Raw genomic sequence first — 10,915 nt, 5'->3', positions numbered from 1 at the left:
ACACATGCCCCAATCCTGGGAACTGCAGTTTACCCCACAAATAGCTACAATTCCCAGCACCCATAGAAAATTACAGCTCCTATAATTCATCATCATCATAATTTTATTTATATCTTGCCCATCTGGCTGGGTTTCACCAGCCACCCTTTGGTGGGGAAGAAGATGTACTCAAAATGTATGATATGTACGCAATCTTGAGTCCAGCAATGTCCACAGGTTTCCCAACCCAGTGTTAGTCTCAAATGTCATGTCCTCCAGACATTAACAGAGTGCAGCTCCCGCCATCCCCAGCCAGGGGCGATGGGAGTTGTAGTTCAGCAACATCTGAAGGGCCCCCATGTCAGCGAGCTTTGTCACAATCTGCATTAAGACTCTTTTGCTCCGCAAAGGGTTAAGGTGAGGGAATACCGCCTCCTAGAGAGACCGGAAGCTCCTCTGCGGCAGGAAAGGGGGGGAACAAAAACAATCAAATGCCACTTCCTGTTCCGCTTCCCATGGGAAAGTGGCCTTTGAATTTTCCCACGCGCAGATAATCAGGGCTCGGAAGGACTTTTCCGGTGGCTGCGAAAGAACCAGGCAAGTGGGAAGGGCGGAGGGGAAGGGAGGGTGTGCTGGGCCTCGAATGGGCTCCATGGCAGGCAGAAGTGCAACTGGGGAAGCTTTTCTCTGCCGTGGGGCTGGGGAGGAGAGGGAAGGCTGGGAAAACATCCTTGGTTGGAAATCTGCCTGCCAGGTAGGGGACAGCGGCAGAAAAACGAGGAGCCCTTCGATTTTCTTTTCTTTTCTTTCTTTCTTTCTTTCTTTCTTTCTTTCTTTCTTTTTTTTTTTTTGGATGATGCACACTTCAAGTGGAGCAGAGAGCGAGTCTTTGTGCAGAAAGAGGGGGTGGCAATCTGGATCCACAAGAGCATATTTCCTGTCGACATAGGTATAGTCTGTTTATTACACCAGTGGTTTCCAAACTTCCCACCCCCTACCACCCAGTGGACCACTTGAATATTGCTGATGGAGGACCACCTCAATTATTTTTCTGCTTTTTGTAGCAAATGTAATGCCCTGACGTCCCGACGATTTTTAGTTATATTTTTATTGCTTCTTTTATTTCTTGTGTTGCACTTGATCCCACTCCAATTTGCGTTCCATAGAGTTCAGGCAGAAACTTCCACAACTCCTCCACACTGCCCAATAGATAGCTCAGTCAACAGAGCATGAGACTCTTGATCCCAAGGTGGTGGGTTCAGGAAAAATATTCCCGCAGAGCAGCGGGTTGGACTGGATGACCCTCTAGGTCCCTTTTGACTCTACAATTCCACGATTCTATGACTCTGTGGCTACCAGGCTGGTGCCTTAATGCAAGGCTCCCCCTACTCTGGCAGGCAGCCTTCAGCCAAGGAAGCTTTCCAGCTCCAATTTTTCTTTTCTCCCTTCAACAGCACAGCCGTCGCCCCAGCCAGCATCTCGGAGGGGAGCGAGAGGATGGCCCGCCTCCTGCCCGACCTCTGTAAAGAAACCCAGCTGACAGAGAGTGGCTTGTGGGGCAGCGACAAAGTCAGCTGCTTGAAGGTGAAGGAGGAGGTTCTGGAGGAAGAGCCAGCCAGCTCAGAGGCGCAGCGACAGCACTTCCGGCAGTTCGGCTACCAGGAGAACGAGGGGCCAAGGGAGGTGTGCAACCAGCTCTGGGAGCTGTGCAACCTGTGGCTGAAGCCCGAGAGGCACACCAAGGAGCAGATCCTGGAGCTGGTGGTGCTGGAGCAGTTCCTGGCTGTCCTGCCAGCGGAGGTGCAGAACTGGGTCAGGGATGTGGAGCCGGAGAACTGTTCCCAGGCGGTGGCCCTGGTGGAGGACTTCCTGCTGCGGCAGCAAGAGGACGAGAGGCAGGAAGAGCTGGTGAGGATGTTAGGAAGGACCCAGGAAGAGGTCAGGCCAAAGGGGCTCCTTCTAGCCCACCATCTTGTTTCCCACAGTGGCCAAACAGATGCTCCAGTGGGAAGCCCCTGAGCAAGACCTGCTTGCGACAGCATCTCTCCCCACCTGAAGCCTCCAACAAGTGATACTCAGAAGCACACTGCCTTGCACTAATGCATGAAGTGGACCATCGATGGCTACTAGCATGGTGGTTCTGCTCTGTCTCCACAGTTGGAAGTGGTAACACTTCTGAATAATAATAATAATAATAATAATAATAAAAACGGCCTCGGTCCAGTATATCCGGAGTGTCTCTACCCCCATTGTTCTACCCGGACACTGAGGTCCAGCACTGAGGGTCTTCTGGCGGTTCCCTCCCTGCGAGAAGCCAAGTTACAGGGAACCAGGCAGAGGGCCTTCTCAGTAGTGGCACCCGCCCTGTGTAACGCCCTCCCACCAGATGTCAAAGAGAACAACAACTACCAGACTTGTAGAAGACATCTGAAGGCAGACCTGTTTAGGGAAGCTTTTAATGTTTACCATATTTTAAGATTTTGTTGGAAACCGCCCAGAGTGGCTAGGGAAGCCCAGCCAGATGGGTGGGGTATTTTTTTATTTTTTTTATTTTTTTTATTTATTATTATTATTATTATTATTATTATTATTTACACCCAGCCACTCTGGTGGCTCCCAACAGAATATTAAAAACACAATAAAACATCAAACATTAAAAACTTCCCTAAACAGGGCTGCCCTAAGATGTCTCCTAAAAGTCAGATAGTTGTTTATTTCCTTCACATCTAATGGAATGGCGTTCCACAGGGCGGGTGCCACCACCGAGAAGGCCCTCTGCCTGGTTCCCTGTAAGTTCGCTTCTCGCAAGGAGGGAACCGCCAGAAGGCCCTCGGCACTGGACCTCAGTGTCCAGGCTGAACGATGGGGGTGGAGACGCTCCTTCAGATATACTGGGCCGAGGCCGTTTAGGGCTTTAAAGGTCAACACCAACACTTTGAATTTGCTCAGAATCGTACTGGGAGCCAATGTAGGTCTTTCAGGACTGGTGTTATGTGGTCTCGGCGGCCGCTCCTAGTCGCCAGTCTAGCTGCTGCATTTTGGATTAATTGTAGTTTCCGGATCACCTTCAATAAGCCTATTCTGGTGCAACGGGACACCGTGATGAAGCCAGATTCTATCAGTTTGAGGAAAACAGGTGGGATTAAAATGCAACAAATAAATAAAATAAGTTTGTATCTGCAGGTGGTGCAGTGACCGGTTGGGTCTTTAAAGGGAGAGGTGATTTTTCAGGTATCCAGGTCTCAAGCTTTCTAGGGCTCACTCTAACCAGCCCCTTGAACTCGCCAGCAACCAGCCTCGCCTCCTTTCAACGTCCTGTGCTCTTGTTTCAGATGTTGGGCCCGTTCAAAGAGGAGGCTGCTCATTTCCCCACCGCTGAAGACGCTTCCTCAGACACCTGGCGGAGGGTCATCTTAGGGGAGATGAAGCAGGAAGAAGAGGAGGACGACGACAGAGACACAGCCTTGTTGGGTGAGGACTCCTCTTTCTATGCTGTTTAGAGTGTGAGTGACTCATGTATTGGTGTTTTAAAGAGGTGTGAGGTCAGGCAGTGGTGATATGAGTGAGATGTTGCCTTGCTTGAGCAATTTTAAATTATACAACCTTGCAATGCTCTCTCATTTTATTTATCTGTATGTGGTGGCTTTATTATTATTATTATTATTATTATTATTATTATTATTATTAGAATTTATATACTGCCCTATACCCGGAGGTCTCAGGGTGGTTCACATAAAAAGATCACAGCATATAAAAACAAAACAGAAACAATAACCCAAAAATACTCCGGTTCAAATCCCTGCGATGGGGTGAGCTCCCGTTGCTTTGTCCCAGCTCCTGCCAACCTAGCAGTTCAAAAGCACACCAGCGCAAGTAGATAATTAGGTACCGCTGCGGCGGGAAGGTAAACGGCGTTTCCGTGCGCGCTGGTTTCCGTCACGGTGTCCCATTGCGCCAGAAGCAGTTTAGTCCTGCTGGCCACATGACCCGGAAAGCTGTCTGTGGACAAACGCCGGCTCCCTCGGCCTGAAAGAGAGATGAGCGTTGTACCTCATAGTCATCTTTGACTGGAATTTTAACTTTCCAGTGGTCCTTTACCTTTTACCTTTACCTTTACCTTTTACCTCACAGTAGCCAGTCAGATGCCTCAACAGGCAGTGTGTACTTTGTTTTGTTTTTTGGATGAAAAACTTCTTTATTGAAATTCATTAATGTCATTACAGATTTAACTTCACATATACACATACATACTATATATATATATATATATATATATATATATATATATATATATTCTTAAATTAGTTTAACTTAGAATGTTAATTTGACCATCTAATTCCACTTAGATATCAGCTAAGCTATAATCATATAATGGTACATAAAATAAAACAAAACAACAACAACAACAAACTGAAGTAAAATAAATATATACTTCCCATCATTTCCCGATATAGTTGACATTTGTGATTTTGAATGTGCCTATAATTATTACCTTACGTTTAATATACTTACTAATACTTACTTACAACCTAGCATACCGATTTTCCTATATTTTATGTACACAAGCAATAGATAATATGTCACTGTTGTTTTTTTTGTAATTCTCTCTTAAACATTTCCCATTTTTGAGAAAATAATTGTTTGGCGTTACCTCTTAACCTATTTGTTAGTTGAGCCATTTCCACATAGTCTAATACAGTCATACCTCAGGTTGAAGTAGCTTCGGGATGAATATTTTCGGGTTGTGCTCCGCGGCGACCCGGAAGTAACGGAGCATGTTACTTCTGGGTTTTGCCGCTCACGCATGCGCAGACGCTGAAAATGACGTCACGCGCATGTGCGGAAGCACCGAAGCACGATCCGCACATGCACAGGTGCGTCTTACGTTTACTTCAGGATGCGAACGGGGCTCCGGAACGGATCCCATTCGTATCCAGAGGTACAGTGGTGCCTCGCAAGACGAAAAGAATCCGTTCCGTGAGTCTCTTCCTCTAGCGGTTTTTTCGTCTTGCGAAGCAAGCCCATTAGCGGATTAGCGCTATTAGCGGTTTAGCGGCTATTAGCGGCTATTAAAGGCTTAAGGGATTAGCGGATTAGCTGCTAAAAGGCTATTAGCAGCTTAGTGCCTTAGAAAAAGGGGGTGGGGAGCGGAAAAAAACCCCCAGGAATCGCAAGACATTTTCGTCTTGCGAAGCAAGCCCATAGAGAAATTTGTCCTGCGAAGCGCATTGAAAAACGGAAAACCCTTTCGTCTAGCGGGTTTTCCGTCTTGCGAGGCATTCGTCTTGCAGGGCACCACTGTACCACTGTAATTCATTGGCAGAATGACTTGCGTTTTGATTTCCTTCTTTCCGGCAGCTTCCGAGAGAGTGTGCGGGGAGGACGACGCAGACCGTTCCGCAGATCCAAGGCCTCACGAGGAGCTTTTGGGGATTGCCGAGTGGAACAGTCCCGATCCAGGGGAAGCCTCCGAGAGCCTGCCGGGAAGCCGCCCGGAGAACAAACTGGTTTGCGGGCCACAGGGCTACCAGCCAGCCAAGGGAGGAGCGGCTGTGCAGCCGCGGATCCAGGACGAGCGCCTGAAGAAGTGCCCGGAATGCGGGAAGGGCTTTGTGTGGCGGTCGGAGCTGATAGAGCACCAGCGCTCGCACACCGGGGAGAGGCCCTACTCCTGCTCGTACTGCGGGAAGAGCTTCAGCCGCAAGTCGTACATCATCAAGCACGAGAGGATCCACACGGGCGAGAAGCCCTACATCTGCTCGCACTGCGGCAAGGGCTTCATCTCCAAGTCAGACCTGATCAAGCACGAGAGGACCCACACGGGCGAGAAGCCCTACATCTGCCCCGACTGCGGGAGGAGCTTCAGCAGGAAACAGTTCCTCGTCACCCACCGCAGGACCCACACGGGCGAGAAGCCCTACAAGTGCTCCGAGTGCGGGAAGAGCTTCAGCCAGAGGACTTGCCTGGTCATCCACGAGAGGGCCCACACCGGGGAGAAGCCTTTCAAGTGCCTGGTGTGCGGGAAGAGCTTCGGGCGCAGGGACATCCTCATGACCCACCAGAAACTGCACACCCGTGAGAAGGCCTTCCAGTGCGCTGACTGGTTGTGAAGCTGCCCTTTTGCCCGATTCCGTATGCTCTTCGGAGTTCATAACTGTACAGTGGTACCTCTGGATGCGAACGGGATCCGTTCCGGAGCCCTGTTCGCATCCTGAGTAGAACGTAACACGCATCTGCGCGTGCACAGGTCGTGTTTCGCCGCTTCCACTCATGCGCGCGACATCGTTTTGAGCGACTGTGCGAGCGGCGAAACCCGGAAGTAACGCGCTCCGTTACTTCCGGGTCACCGCGGAGCGTAAACTGAAAACGCTCAACCTGAAGCATATTTAACCCGAGGTATGACTGTATATATTCTGGAATTGGGTGTTGGTTTTTTAAAAATGAAGGTTTTGCATAGAAGAAGCCTTACGGAAGGCTGCTTAACATGCTTCCCCCCCCCCCCCAAACTTTTTAAGTATTTGGTGGCTTCTTTTGTACATCGGGAAAATGTAATGTGTGAATTAAGTAAACAAGTGTGTTCTACAGGTAATCAGGAAAGTAAGGCTTACCAGAGAGACCTAAGATTGGTTATGGGTCTCGGTTAAATGCACATTTAGTGGTGACCCCCTGGGTTTCCTTAATGGGCTGGTTCAGACACCAAATCCGTTGGACGTATCCCAGAGGTTCCCAAACTTATTTGGCATATCTCCCCCTTTTCAGGGGGGGGGGGAAAATACTCAGCGCTGTCCGCCCCGTCCGCCCCCCCCGGAAATCTACCTTCTTTAAACAAAGAACAGAAAGACGCAGTGAAAACTGGACGAAGAAATGGACTAGGCCCCGGGATTAAAAACTCAGGGGGGGGCGGACCAGAGTGAAGCCTGGGGGCTCATTCTGATCCACCCAGGAGCCGGGCTAACACCGTAGCTCACTTGCCGTTGGCCAAAGAGGCAGGCAAGCTGTGATCCATTTCTTGGGCCTGGGTGAAGCCAAAAAGGGGTCACCGAAACCTGGGAAAGCCCCTCATGACCACCGGATCCAGGGGAGGGATGCAACGGTGCCCAACGTGGCGGTAAGCATCATTACACAACAGATGAAATGTGTATGAACAGTTTTTCAAAATTTTCTTCTTTCCCTATGCTTCCACAGCCCCTCTGTTTTTATTCAAGGTCCCCAAATTGCACGTCTGCATCATTCCAGCAACCCCCAGGGGGCAGTATCGACCACTTTAGGAAACACTGATGTATCCTATGGGGTTCTGTGTAGAGAAACTAATAATAATAGTTTATTATTTATAACCCGCCCATCTGGCTGGGTTTCCCTAGCCACTCTGGGCGGCTTCCAACTGAATATTAAAAACAATACAGCATCAGACATTAAAAACTTCCTTAATGAACCTAGATCATTAGCTGTGTCCATTAGTTCAGTAGGTCTACTGTCAGTGGGACCAGCCTTGGATACAACCTTGAAGTAGCCATCTTTGGTGCTGAGCACTGCCACCTTGTGTGCCTGGATCCAGAACAGTCCTGCTAGATGGGGCCCATCTAGTCCAGCATCCTGTTCTCACAGTGGCCAACAAGGTCCGCCAATGGGAAGCCTGCAAGCGCAACACCACTAGCCTCCGTGATTCAGAGCAACTGGTGTTCAGAAGAATATACTGCCCCCGGCTGTGGATGTACAACATAGCCGTCTAACTAGATTCCTGCTTTCTCACTTCCTGCTTTGGACAAACCACCGTTTAAGCAGGTTTCCTGTTTCCTGCTAACCACAGTTTGGTGGTTAGTGTGTAAAAAAACTCTGGTTTTCCTGCATCGGGAAATCAGGAAGGGAATTGGAGATAAGTCAGCCTGAGCTACTGACCCATAGACATGTTGTTTTTTTAATAATGCAGAAACCGTTGTGTTGAACGGCCCTAAGAGAAATCAGCTCATGGCAATATTCACTCTGGCAAGCAACCTTTGGCCAGGAGGATATGAAGAACCTCCTTTTGGGATGTTGTGCCTAAGGGTGCTTTGCACTTGGATGGCAATCCTACCTCCCTGTTATATCAGTGCTGGATTTGAAACCAAAGGGTGTCTTTTGAAAAAGCAAAAAAGCTGTATGGTACTTTTAAAAAGTATGGTGTGCAAGGATTTCCTTGCAGAAAATGAATAGAAGCTTCAGGAAAGGAATTTAGGTCTTACTGTTCCATCAGTGCAAGCATTTTAGCTTGGCAGACTGAATGATCCTTCCATTTTGTCCCCCAAACCGGTTTCCGAGGGACACATGCGGAGAAGGGGGAGCCCCATTGTGCTATCGGAAGTCCTTACATGAGCTTCTGTTGGGGGCACTTGTCAGCTGAATCCCTTTCTCACTGCCTTAGCTGAGACGTTTGTGCCAAACCATGGTTTACAATCCAAACCATCCTTCAGAATTGCTTGTTTGCTGCCATTTTCGGCTTGCTGAAACTCTCCCTCTTGGGGGGCGTAGCACAAACCATGGTTTACAAATCCGTTTCAAGCCACGGTTTCTGATCTTGATTTGCAAGCTGACTGTAACTATGGTTCGTTTGATTCATAACACTAAACCAAACCTTAGTTAACCTTCCACTACCATGTTTTTGTGTGGCCTCCTTATTTGAGGCCCTGCATGAATAAGTAGTGAGGTGTGCCTAACATAACGCAGCCTTGTTCTTTGACCACTTTCCTGGTGGACCTTGGTAGTCGGGAATTCCATGTGTGTGAATGGGTTTGCAGAAAGGTGGGCTGCTTAGATGCCAGTCTGTTTGGTAAAAGGCCCTTTGTGGTACCTCAGGTTAAGTACTTAATTTGTTCCAGAGGTCCGTTCTTAACCTGAAACTGTTCTTAACCTGAAGCACCACTTTAGCTAATGGGGCCTCCTGCTGCTGCTGCTCTGCTGGAGCACGATTTCTGTTCTCATCCTGAGGTAAAGTTCTTAACCCGAGGTACTATTTCTGGGTTAGCGGAGTCTGTAACCTGAAGCATCTGTAACCCGAGGTACCACTGTATTACTTGCCCGCTAACAGGCTACAATCCTTCACCCCTCTTTTATTCAGCCAACATGAAAACACAAGCTAACTAGCCTCTTGGCAAGTTAGTGGTTTTGAGGAGCAGGTTTTATAAGCCTGTTTAATAGGTTTATTCCAAATTCTTGCATTTCTCATCTATTCCCACCCCCAAAAAAGACTTTTAACACAGCAAAACAAACACGGTAACATCACAATGCCTGATAAATATTAGGCTGACTGTTGAGAAGCTTTCCAAAATGTCATCTTAAAAATGTGACCTGTTTTTAGATTGTGAGCCTGAGAGGCAGGCAACCCACTCCCCTTTTAATCTCGATATAACACAACATCTAGTGTTGCTTTGTAGGTTCTCGATGAAATAAATAAGTAAATACAAAGGAAAAGGAGTCTTCTCACCAGTTAGAAACTTTAATGATCACAGCGAGAGAACAAAGAATCCATTTCCTAGGAATGACGGTGCTCCCAATTAAGGATTCCACCCATTCCACCCACGTCACTACAGCGTCTTGTAACCTGATCTCACAACCACTGTGCTTTCTGTGCTGCCACCTTCTGAGCTCTCCGTGACTTTGGAGAAGGAGGGTGAATGATGTCCAGAGACTGTGAATCTGTTAACCCTCTCTCTTCCAGTGTTTCTCCTCCTAGCTGTTCCCCATCCAGTATGTCCCAGCTTCTGCCTTCTAAACTGAGTCCCCTCTGTGAACCGCCACTCCAAATCTATACTGTCCTCCTGCTCCTGGGAAGAGTCAGGATCCTGATCAGGAGCAGGGGGAGGCTCTCACCATTCCTCCTCATTGCAGCCCTCCTCAGAACGGTCCAACACACTCATCAAATCCTTCTCCTGCCTTTTCCTGCTTGTTTCTGTTGCCACTGTAGGATTTAAGCAGGGTCCATTACTTAAGGCAATCAGCCATTACTGGTTATAATCGGACAAGCAATGAAAGGGAAACAAGAACAATAATAATAAAACTTTTTATTATTTATATGCCGCCCATCTGACTGGGTTTATATATTGCTTAATTGCCAAAGTTTCTAAGTGGTATACATCCAAATTAATTTTATTTATTCATTTCATAAATTTATACACCGTTGATTGCAAAAAACCTTAAAGAGGTTTATGAAAAGAATAAAGTTAAACACAACTATTTAAAACATTACATTAAAAAAAAATAGAATCAGTGAGAAACTAAAAAGCAAGTTAAAATACACATCCTTGTTCTACGAATCTGGATAGGGTTTCTAAAAGGTATTTATTTGTATACTAATAGTAGCACTTTGAACTTGGCCCAGCAGCAAATCAGCAACAAGCACAGATCTCTGAGTATACGCTGACAATGCCTCCGCCCTGTCAGCAATCGTGCTGCAGCATTCAGCACCAACTGCGACTACTGGATCAAGCCCGAGGGAAGCCCCAAATTTCACATTCCAAAGCATACAATGGACAGCACCAATTACAATAAATCAGAAAATCATGGGAGGAAACTTAACATTCCTGCTCCAACAGAAAGGCCTTCGTCAAAACACCTGAAATTTCAACAGGGAGAGAGGGGTCTTCCTAAACTCCGCTGGGAGGGTGTGCCACAGAATTGGACCCACAAATTTAGGGGATGTGAGCTGCACATCTGGGCTGGGAAGAACCACTAAAGGAGACTCCCCTGCAGATCTCAGAGACCAGGCAGGAATATCAAGGATTAGGCAGTCTTTTGAGTTATCCTGGCCCCAAGCTGCTAAGGGCCTTTTAAATTATTATGTGGATCTTGAACTGAGCCCAGTAGCAGCCAAGCAGCCAGCCCAAGCTTTTGAGAGCCGCAGTTATATGCTGGCAGAAGTGTATCCTCACCTGCAGTCTATGGCTAGTCAACAGAGTTTTGCACC

At 47.7% G+C, this 10,915-nt stretch overlaps 1 protein-coding gene across 1 annotated transcript; it reads left to right on the top strand.

Moving 5' to 3' along the window:
• The first annotated feature begins 176 nt into the window (after window positions 1–176).
• Window positions 177–9,414, top strand: LOC310670648 (zinc finger protein 24-like). The gene is made up of 4 exons (XM_083426278.1): window positions 177–576; window positions 1,434–1,887; window positions 3,312–3,450; window positions 5,338–9,414. Exons 2-4 carry the CDS (start codon window positions 1,477–1,479, stop codon window positions 6,087–6,089), a joined length of 1,302 nt encoding a protein of 433 aa, XP_083282404.1. The 5' UTR covers window positions 177–576; window positions 1,434–1,476; the 3' UTR covers window positions 6,090–9,414.
• Window positions 9,415–10,915: the final 1,501 nt, after the last annotated feature.

Source organism: Podarcis tiliguerta, assembly GCF_965153285.1.
Source record: "Podarcis tiliguerta genome assembly, chromosome: 2".
Classification (NCBI taxonomy): domain Eukaryota; kingdom Metazoa; phylum Chordata; class Lepidosauria; order Squamata; family Lacertidae; genus Podarcis; species Podarcis tiliguerta.
Note: the sequence above shows the minus strand (reverse complement) of the source record. Positions and strands in the feature narration are given on the sequence as shown.

What these genes read in the sequence shown, in the direction of transcription:
- LOC310670648 (XM_083426278.1), top strand. Translation starts at nt 1,477, where the DNA reads ATGGCCCGCCTCCTGCCCGACCTCTGTAAAGAAACCCAGCTGACAGAG. An exon ending in ACGAGAGGCAGGAAGAGCTG is followed by an intron (nt 1,888 to 3,311) that starts GTGAGGATGTTA and finishes CTCTTGTTTCAG; the next exon opens with ATGTTGGGCCCGTTCAAAGA. An exon ending in CAGAGACACAGCCTTGTTGG is followed by an intron (nt 3,451 to 5,337) that starts GTGAGGACTCCT and finishes TCTTTCCGGCAG; the next exon opens with CTTCCGAGAGAGTGTGCGGG.